The 10,475-nt window shown below is 51.5% G+C and overlaps 2 protein-coding genes across 6 annotated transcripts in view; one reads left to right on the top strand and one right to left on the bottom strand.

Annotated features, from left to right (window-relative positions):
• GNGT2 (guanine nucleotide binding protein (G protein), gamma transducing activity polypeptide 2) overlaps positions 1 to 2,105 on the bottom strand; it is a 4,318-nt gene extending 2,213 nt beyond the window's left edge. The window contains exons 1-2 of one of the 4 annotated variants that reach the window (XM_011999309.1): positions 1,975 to 2,105; positions 381 to 490 (exon numbers count right to left, since the gene is read on the bottom strand). The gene's annotated coding sequence lies outside the window, so the exon portion shown is untranslated. Of the gene's footprint in view, positions 1 to 380; positions 491 to 737; positions 929 to 1,974 lie in introns of those variants that run through there. The other 3 variants (XM_011999306.1, XM_011999310.1, XM_011999308.1) reach the window with 3 other exon arrangements.
• The window catches only part of ABI3 (ABI family, member 3), a 13,033-nt gene continuing 4,315 nt past the window's right edge, over positions 1,758 to 10,475 (top strand). The window contains exons 1-3 of one of the 2 annotated variants that reach the window (XM_011999312.1): positions 1,758 to 2,372; positions 8,374 to 8,523; positions 9,583 to 9,759. In XM_011999312.1, coding sequence (XP_011854702.1) covers positions 2,256 to 2,372; positions 8,374 to 8,523; positions 9,583 to 9,759 — 444 coding nt within the window. In that variant the 5' untranslated portion in view covers positions 1,758 to 2,255. Of the gene's footprint in view, positions 2,373 to 8,373; positions 8,542 to 9,582; positions 9,760 to 10,475 lie in introns of both variants that reach the window. The other variant, XM_011999311.1, reaches the window with a different exon arrangement.

Genomic DNA, 10,475 nt, shown 5'->3' with positions numbered 1-10,475 from the left:
AAAAAAAAAAAAAAAAAAAAAGAGACAAGGGGGTCTGGAGCTTGCCAGACTCCAACTCTGATCCCAGCTCTGCTGCTTCCTTACTGCTTCCTTAGTGTGGCCTTAGGGAAGTCACTCAACCTCTTTGAGTATTTCCCCAGCTGCAGATGGGTATTAAAAAAACCTACCACATGCAATTGTTGTGGGTACTAAGAAAATAATGTCTATAAAATATTATAATATACTACCTGGCACATAATGAACACTTAATACACTTATTATCACTAATAATGCTATTGTTATTATTATCACTGCAGGGTTATCAGGAAGGCCTGCCTGGTGGCTAGCCCCAGTGATACTAAGAGTAGATCCCAGCCCAGTGCAACCTCAGCACCTCTCACCTGCCACAGAAGAGCACACTTTCCAAGTCACTTGTCCTGGACTCAGGTAAGATAGTGTTTGAGCCTCCTAGTTCTTCATCAGCTGAAAATCTTCAGATAAAGCAGATGGCCTGGAAACCAAAATCTCTGATGCCTAAGCTGATCATAGGCTCAGAGTTCTAAGCCCATCACCCGCCTGAGCCTTCAAGCCCTCACTGCCGCAGAGAGACAGACATTCTGCCCACAAAAACAAACTCGAAAACAGAAGCCACCTTTTCACCACCTTGCCCTGTGTTAGCCTCACTCTTTTGGTGACCTCACTAGCTTAGAGCCTGCAGCGCTTCTATTTCCCCACCTCCACCTCACAGCCCCGCCTGCCCCCTTTTGCTTGCTTTCTCCTCCTTCCCTTCCCACCTCTGAGCATGCTCTGAGGCTGTCCTTCCTCCTGCGGCAAGTCCTAGACCGGCCCCTAACCTCCCTAACCAAGGTGCCTTGTGCGCCCATTGGATCCCCACTGTTTCACCTTACGAAGTTCTGCTAGCTCACTCTTCATCCACTCATTCAATAAATATGTACTTGCTCACCATGCTGTGCCACTTAGTACTTGGGGCATGGCCACCTCTAATGCCTCTGTTCAAGCTTCTTTGCTGCCACACCTCCCTCTGAGTCCTGAATGTGGGTTCCTGAGCACAGGACCCACATTCTGTTTTTTTCTTGCTGTCCCCCAAGGACCACCCAAGGGCTATGCCATTTAACAGACATTGAGCTCCTGCTCTGGCTGACACCCATCCAATGACAAGGGACCCGCTGAAGGAGCAAAAGTTAAGGGACCAATATGGTCGGTGGGAGGTCCTCTTACTCTCCTGTCTCTAGGATGACAGGCTTGGTGGTAGGAGGGGCAGAGAGGAGGCCCGCGGTCCATCCTAACTTCCCTGCTCCAGGACCCAGTCCAACTCTCAGCTGGGAGATCTAAGAGTTTGAAATCAGGACAGGATCCTGGAGGTCGTCTGGTCCAACTGTCCTGTTAATGCATGAACTACAGCCCATACCTCCTAGGCAGGCTCAGTGCTCTGTCCACCGCTGCTTCCTAAAACCAACAAGTTGATCTGGAATTTGAACCTGGTGCTTCTCAAATCCAAGTCCTTCCTGTTATCTAATCTGAGTTCCTCACATTACACTTGGTCAATTTCATCTTGTCCTGCCTTCATGAGCACAGAGCATGTAGGGCAGATCTTCATCACACACAACCCTTTGCAGGCTTACTAACACCCCTCTGGGACCTCTCTGGTCATGTCTTCCCGGTGTCCAACCCTGACCCCTCTTGCTGCCACATCGGCTGTTTTCTATTTTTGCTGTGCTGCCGTCCCACAGTCCTCTCTGGTATGACCAGTCTCCATATCCTATCCACCCTCCACTCCCCTGTCCCTTGGTGACTCATCCCCGAGCTTCCCAAGGAAGCCCCCACCCTCTGCCCTTTCCTCCCGCCTTCCATGAGTGGAAAATCCACCTCCACCCCCTATAGCAGGCCAGCCCCCTTCCTCCCCAGTCTCCCACCCCATCCCCCCACCGACCAGTTTCCTCTCCAGGACCAGGGAGCAATCACAGCTGCCCCGACCTTGGCTTCCTCTGCTGGGTGGGATTGGGGGCTGGGCCCCCAAATGGGCCCCTGGCTTCCCCCTTCCTCTGGGCAGGGGACAGAGAGGCACAAGCTCGGGGAGCAGGACTGACTTCCTCTTGTCCCGGAATGAGCATGCCTGCCCTTTGCAAGCAGGTTTGGGTCTCACGCAGAGGAAACCAAAAGCAGTAAGAGGGAGGGAAGACAGAGCAACCAATCAAGGGCAGGGTGAGACTCAAAACGAGCGGGCTCCCTGGGGAGCCAGACAGAGGCTGGGGGTGATGGCGGAGCTACAGCAGCTGCAGGAGTTTGAGATCCCCACGGGCCGGGAGGCTCTGAGGGGCAACCACAGTGCCCTGCTGCGGGTTGCTGACTACTGCGAGGACAACTATGTGCAGGTAGGTAGAGCGGGCGGAGGACTGACACCCCAGCCCCTGGAGGGCGGACCCTGAGCCCAGCCCCAAGTGGGGCCCTGGGAGCCATCCTGACAGTGCTTGTCTTGGGCCTTGGCTGAGAAATCCTCCCACTCCAGACTTCAGCTTCATCCCAGACCCCAATACTTAACTCTGACCCCATACTACCCAAGCCCCCACTGTGCCCTTTCTGTCTCGCCTCAGAGATGTCTGGGACAGACAGTGCGATTCCATCCTGTTCTCAGGTGTCACTGCAGGTTCATCCTTCTGAGTCCCCCAGGTCGATCCAGAGACCCAAAGCCTCTGTCCTCACACAGATGCTGGCGATCATTCTATTTCCAGGCCAGCTCTGGGTGACGCTTCAGAAGAACTTCCCAAACAGCACAGTGAACCTGAGATGGACCCTGAGTTTGGGAGAGTGGGGATAAGGCAGAGTAGGCTGGGCTAAAGAGAGGGGATCTCATGCAGAGGGAGGGGGATGGCCCACATGACTGCTGGGAGCAGGCTACTAGCAAAAGATAAGGAGGTGGCATTGTAGAACAGTTTTTAAATTGTGTGGTTGTCCTGGGGCTGAGAGTATAGATTCCTGGATTCAGGGAGGAGAGGCAAGGCAACTTAGCCATGATGGAAATCACTTCTGTTATTTCATTAATCTGTACAACTACCTTGTGAGACACGTATTATAATTCCTATTTTACACATGTGGAAACAGTAGCTCAGGGAGGTGAGGTGATTTGTCCAAGGCCGCACAGCTCCAAACAGCAGAGCCAGGCATTCCCGTATTTTTGCTCTTGTTGCCCAGGCTGGAGTGCAATGGCTCGATCTCGACTCACTATAACCTCAACCTTCCGGGTTCAAGAGATTCTCCTGCCTCAGCCTCCTGAGTAGCTGAAATTACAGGCATGTACCACCATGCCTGGCTAATTTTGTATTTTTAGTAGAGACAGGGTTTTGCCATGTTGGTCAGTCTGGTCTCGAACTCCTGACACCTCAGGTGATCCACCTGCCTTGGCCTCCCAAAGTTCTGGGATTATAGGAGTGAGCCACCATGCCCGGCCAGTCTTTTTTTTTTTTTTTTTTCTTTTTTTGAGACAGGGTCTCCTCTGTCGCTCAGGCTGGAGTGCTGTGGCATGATCGTAGCTCACATAGCTTCACTGCAGCCTTGAACTCCTAGGCTCAAGCAATCCTCCCACCTCAGCCTTCTGAGTAGCTGGGACTACAGGCGCATGCCACCATGCCTGGCTAATTTTTTTTATTTTATTTTGTAAAGACAGGGTCTCCATATGTAGCCCAGGCTGGTCTTGAACTCCTGGCCTCAAGTGATCTGCCCACCTTGGCCTCCCAAAGTTCTGGGATTACAGGCGTAAGCCACCACATTTGGGCTTACCTGACTCCTGATGCCAAACCCTTTCCTCTCCATCTTTCTGCCTCCCTACACACTATGTGACTTTACGACAGTTTATTTGCACTCTCTGTACCCGGTTTCCTCTGCTCCCTGAAGAGCTGCAGGCTAACCTTGTTACCCCTTGGGCAAAACTTTATTTTTCTAACCTGTATTAACCGAACTATGAGAACAGGCATAGAGACCTCGTAGCATAGTAAGAATGTTGAAAAAAGAAATAAATGAGGAACAAGTGCTCATGGGAAATGGCAGATTAAAGAGAGTCAGTGATGACAGCAGTTAAAACTCTCTGGACCCAGCCGGGCGTGGTGGCTCAAGCCTGTAATCCCAGCACTTTGGGAGGCCAAGACGGGCGGATCACCAGGTCAGGAGATTGAGACCATCCTGGCTAACCCGGTGAAACTCCGTCTCTACTAAAAAATACAAAAAACTAGCCTGGCGAGGTGGCGGGCGCCTGTAGTCCCAGCTACTCGGGAGGCTGAGGCAGGAGAATGTTGTAAACCTGGGAGGCAGAGCTTGCAGTGAGCTGAGATCCGGCCACTGCACTCCAGCCTGGGCGACAGAGCCAGACTCCGTCTCAAACAAACAAACAAACAAAAAAAACCAACTCTCTGGACCCTTCCTTTGGGCCAGGCATGTTACCAGCATGGCCTCCCTTCATCCTCATCTGAAGTCCAGTGAGGCGAGTCCCATTCTCACTTCACAATGAGGAAGCTGAGGTTTGGAAAGGTTAAGTCACTTTCCCAGAGGTCTCCTAGCTAGTGTCAGAGCCTGAATTCAAACCCAGAAATCTGATTCCAGAGCCCACTCCCTATGCCACTAACTGAAAATGCTATTCTGGGTATCATTTCGGTCTGTGTAGTTGTTGAATGACCACCTGCAGATGAGACAGAATGAGGCTTGCAAATCAGCGCATCCTCCTAGCACAGAAAGGCATGTTCCCTCTACGGACAAGGATCCAAGCAGTCCTTTCCATTCCTTCCATAACTTCTGCACACCTCAAAGAGCTTCCGCAGGGCTCTCATTTGCACACACAGTGTTCACACACAATTTGGGGTCACAAAGACCTAAGTCCAGTTTCCAGCTCTGCCACCTACCAACTACAGGAACTGTGGCAAGTTCCTCCTCTGATTCTCATGCCTGCCTTCAGGGGAGGCGCCATGGGTTCAATATAAAAATGTATCAAAGCATTTAGCCTAGTGCCAGCCCCTTCAGAAGAGCAGGATACATGGCAGCTTTTACCATGACTATCATCATCATTATCATTCATTGGAAAGATGGATAATAAGAATCAGTTCTAAGGAGGAGAAGCTGTCCTTGCAAAAATACGTGGGGCGTGAGAAGCCCTGACCCAACTTGGAATCCTTGGATTCCTGCTTCTTTCATGCAGAACAATAACTACTAGAACACACAACCTGTTACCTTTCCTGGCCTTTCTGAGGATCTTTGTCTAGGCAAATGCCTAGGAAGTTTCTGGATCTCAGAACTGCTGTTACCTAAGGCCTGATTCCCCTACCCTCCATCCCCATCTGCAGCCCCTCTCTCCCCACACCACCCAGATGCTAGGAAACCCATGGGGAATTAGGGAAGGCAGACCAGGGTCACCTGCAGAGTTCTCTGCCAGGGTTGACTGACTTTACAGACAGGGTAATTTGCATGACGAACAAGCACTCAGCCGCAGAGATGGATCTCAGATGCTTGTCCCTGCAGACCTAACTTTGGGCCAGGAGCAAAGCCAGGGGTCAGTAGGTGTTCAGGCTCCAGGTGCCCAGAGCTGGGCCCAAGCAGACACTTTTCCTGTTTGGGCCAACAATTCCACATGTCAGTTTGGGGAGGAAACTGTACAGGAGAAGGCAGGCAAGCTAAGAAATCTGGGTGGAGATGGAGGAGTAGTCACTGCTCAGTTCTGGGCCTGTTTCCTCATTTGGTAAAGGAAGGTCCTGAACTAAATCAAGACCTGCTATCCTGTCTGGTTTTAATATCCTGGGTTGATTTCTTTGCCTTTTCAAGATTCTTGGTGACATATGCTGAGGAGATGTAAGTTTTGTTGCATACGCTGATGAGATGTAAATAAACATGCAAATGAGCATCTCTTTCCTGCTGTTGGAAAAGACAGACAGGGAGGAGAGAGCCACCGCACGGGCTTCCGGGGAGGTCCTGGCTCAGGCTCCATTAGAGGCTCCCAGGTGTCTCTCAGACCTTGCTCTGAGAGTTTGTAGGTCTGCTCGCCATTGACAGGCCCTGAGGGGCATCTGAGGGCTCAAGGAAGGGGATCCCAGTGTGTACCCTTGCCTGTTGGCCCACTGGCCCTACCCTAGATTCACCCTGGACTTGCCCCCTACCTGCGTTAGAAAGGTACAGGCTAGAGTATGGCAACTCCATGACCCAACAAGAGATGAGGAAGCTGCCTGGGGAACCAAACGACCAAAGAAGTTTTGCCCTAGCCCCCACTGCCTGATCTGGGACCAAAAAAAATTTCTTGGCCAGGCACAGTGGCTCACGCCTATAATCCCAGCACTTTGGGAGGCCAAGGTGGGCAGATCACCTGAGGTCGGGAGTTTGAGATCAGCCTGACCAACATGGAGAAACCCCATCTCTACTAAAAATACAAAAAATTAGCTGGGTGTGGTGGTGCATGCCTGTAATCCCAGCTACTCGCGAGGCTGAGGCAGGAGAATGCTTGAACCTGGGAGGCGGAGGTTGCAGTGAGCTGAGATCGTGCCATTGCACTCCAGCCTGGGCAACAAGAGCGAAACTCCATCTCAAAAAACAAACGAACAAACAAAAAAACTTCTTCCCTTCAGCCACTGCCTGCTTACCCCTCCTGCACTGACTGGCAGTGTGACCCTGGCCAGTGTCTGGCACAGTGCCTAGAATACAGTGACAATGTGCCCAGAGAATGTTTGGGATCCCATTCGACCTGCTAATTAACTCAAAGTGCGTATTTGTGAAGAATCTTCTGCATGTTGGGTGTGATTCCATGATGGGATACAGGATGAAACAGACAAGCTCCCTGCTCTCATGACACTTCCATTTAAGGGAGGGTGGGTAGATAATAAAAAAAAAAAAAATTCATAGATAATGTTTGATAGTGCTAAATGCCATGAAGAAAAGAGAATAAGGTAAATATGATAAAGAGGCAGTGAAGGCATGGGCTGGGGGAAATCTTAGTGTGGTGAAGGAAGGTGTCTCTGGGAAACTGAGGCCTGCTAATAAGGATTCTGAAAATAAGTACAGCATGTGCCAAGGCCCCAAGGCAGAAACAGTTCAGCTTGTTCAGGAACAGAAACCCAATGGCCAATGTGGCTGGAGGGGAGAGTGGGAGAGGGGGAGTGATGAAGAGAAAGGCAGGAGCCAGACCTGGAGGGGCTATATGTAGGCCACGGTTGGAAGCTTGAATTTTATCCTCAGGGTATTAGAAAGCTATTAGAGGGAATGAATGAATAAAGTCCCTCTGTTCTGGGCCTCAGTTTCCTTATTTGAGTTCCCAAACACCAATCTGCAGACTGGAGCTAAACAAAGAGTCACATGGAAAGCTTTTTTTTGGTTTGTTTTTGAGACAGGGTCTCACTCTGTCATCCAGGCTGGAGAGAAGTGATGTGATTTTGGCTCACTGCAACCTCTGACTCCTGGGTTCAAGTGATTCTTATGCCTCAGCCTCCTGAGTAGCTGGGATTACAGGCACGCACCACCATGCCTGGCTAATTTTTGTATTTTTAGTAGAGACGAGGTTTTGCCATTGTAGCCAGGCTGGTCTCGAACTCCCGACCTCAAGTGATTTGCCTGCCTGGGCCTCCCAAAGTAGTGGGATTATAGGCGTGAGCCACTGCGCCTGACATGGTTTGTTGTATTTAAGAATGTCAGCTGGGTGCGGTGGCTCACGCCTGTAATCCCAACACTTTGGGAGTCCGAGGCGGGCAAATCACCTGAGGTAGAGAGTTTGAGACCACCAGCCTGATCAACGTGGAGAAGCCCTGTCTCTACTAAAAAAAAAACAAAAAAAACAAAATAAGCCGAGCATGTTGGTGCTTGCCTACAATCCCAATTACTTGGGTGGCTGAGGCAGGAGAATCGTTTGAACCCGGAAGGCAGAGGTTGCGGTGAGCTGAGATCGCACCACTGCACTCCAGCCTGGGCAACAGGAGCGAAACTCTGTCTCCAGAAAAAAAAAAAAAAAAACAGAATGTCTGCTCTAGCCAGTGTTGCCTTCCTCTTTCCTTTCTACTATTCACCCCCACTCCAACCCCTAAAAGGACAGCCTGTTACTGAAGTCTTTAGGAGGGTGGTACCATCATCTGTACTCAGTCCTCAGCTTGACTGTTTGAGAATGGGTATCTTTCCCTCCCTTTGCATCTGTTCCCCAAGGCTGCAGATTCACTTTTTTAAAGTGAATTTAACGTGATGTTGTAGCTAGTCCCTCTTGCTACAACATAATTCTGCTGAGAGCCAACTCAAACATCTAAGGGTTGCGGCTCTGTCCCAATCCAGCGCCTATTTTCCCTAAATCCTCTCCCATCCCACCCCAGCCAGCCAAGGACCCAGTGGAAGATGCTGGCCCTTAGGCCAGGGCTGTGTGTATTTCAGGCCACAGACAAGCGGAAGGCGCTGGAGGAGACCATGGCCTTCACTACCCAGGCACTGGCCAGTGTGGCCTACCAGGTGGGCAACCTGGCCGGGCACACACTGCGCATGTTGGACCTGCAGGGGGCCGCCCTGCGGCAGGTGGAAGCCCGTGTAAGCACGCTGGGCCAGGTAAGGGGTGTGGGGCGTGGGAAGGCGTCTTGCGTCAGGCCTCAACTCTTCAGCCCGACTCAAGACATTTTCTACGTCAAAAGTTCCTTCCTGCTTTCCCCCATGTCCAAATGCCCAACTCTACAGCAGAAGGTTGGCACTTTCCAAGCTTTTTGGACCTCCTTATCTCTGTGGCTATGCTACAAATTCCCCGAAGGCAGAGCTTTTTCTTTCTTGGAATTCTATCCTGGACATTAGAAAGTAATATCTACCAATCAGAGCAGCAGCATATACAGGAAAGAAGCAAATGAACCCTGTTTGCATCTAAATACAAGCAGTGCCTTAATAAATATCCTAGACCCAGGGTGCTAGCTTGAAAAGGTCATCTTCAGCCCTGGAAGCACTGCCAACACCATACAGTATACACCCTCCACCCTGCCACAGTGTTCTAGCGCACACACCCTCCTTCCTTCCTGGATCCTTGACCGAGGAATTGCCCCATAAAGCACATGCACAGACCCAGCCCCACATTCAGCCTGGCCTGTGCATCACCCACATGTTCAGTGGGTGGGGTGTGCCTTTTCCTCTCCCCTCGCAGACCAGAGTTCCCACCCTTTCGAACTGTAGGCTTTCTCCATGGAACATTCTGAGAGGAAGTCAGTTCACTTATTTGTCCCCCAAAGCTGGTCAAGCCACCATTCTCTGCCACCTCCATATTTTCCCCCTCTGCTCCCAAGCCAGCCCAGTGCTTGTCTCTTCCCGGCATCCCCAGGGATGTTGTGTTTTCTCTTTTCCTCCTGTTCCTGCTCAGCTAATAATAACCCTTACTCTCTTTCCACCAGGAAGTGGCTCCAAAGTGGCTTCATCCTTTCCTGCCACTTTTCCCAATTGCTATGTAGCCTGGTGGGGGAGCGGGGGGAGGGGAAGGGCCCTCTTTTTCTAGACCTCGTTGCCTCCCATGGTCCCTACCCCCAGCCCAAAGTCTCTATCTTCTTCCTCCTTAGGGGGAAGGGCATTGGACACAGACCACCCCTCTCTGTCACCTTGAACCCTGTCATGCAGATGGTGAATATGCACATGGAGAAGGTGGCCCGAAGGGAGATCGGCACGTTAGCCACTGTCCAGCGGCTGCCCCCGGGCCAGAAGGTCATCGCCCCAGAGAGCCTACCCCCTCTCACACCCTACTGCAGGAGACCCCTCAACTTTGGCTGCCTGGACGACATTGGCCATGGGATCAAGGTAGAGAGAGGGACCCTCTTCTTTCCCTCCAACCCACCCTCTCGTGCCTTGTGGCCCTTTTCCCTCCAGACCCCCAGTTCTCCTGCACATTTTGTCCCAACTTGCCACTGCTTTCTTTCCCCACTCCCTGAAGCCACCACTCTGAGCTCTTCTCCCTCTCCCTAGATTTTGTAATCCCTCCCTCCAAAACTGGTCTGTACCGTCCTCAGAGGATCTGCTGAGTGTGAGATCCTGAGCACCCCTCGCCCCCCCGCCCTGCCCCTGTGCCACCGGGCATGTGGGAAGGGGAAGAGGGGGAAGGGAGGATGTCAGGGTGTGCATGAGAATGGCTCCCAGCCACATGAGAACAGCAACTTCCTCTGTCTGGGGGTTTGAGGTCACTGCACTGAGCAGTCACCCCACAGCTGCTTTGGTGAGAAGAAGCGGGGATGCAGCCACACAAAGGGGACTTGGTGAAGAGAGGGGAGCATGGCGCTGGCGTCTTCTCAGCCCACGTCTTTCTGCGAGGTCGGAGAGGGCACGCACTCACACCCGTCCCGTCTTCAATTCCTGTCTCCACACCTTGACATTTCTGTATTGAAATGAACCCCTTGATATCCTGAACTTATCAGCCCCCCTTAAAGGGGAAACCACACTCTCCCCTTCAACCACCAGGCCTCCTCCCCACCAGTAAGGTCTCTGTTGTCCAACTTATATTCTTTTTTTTTTTTTTTTTT

Source organism: Mandrillus leucophaeus, unplaced genomic scaffold, assembly GCF_000951045.1.
Source record: "Mandrillus leucophaeus isolate KB7577 unplaced genomic scaffold, Mleu.le_1.0 Scaffold59, whole genome shotgun sequence".
NCBI classification, from domain to species: Eukaryota; Metazoa; Chordata; class Mammalia; order Primates; family Cercopithecidae; genus Mandrillus; species Mandrillus leucophaeus.
This window is presented reverse-complemented; position numbering and strand designations above follow the sequence as displayed.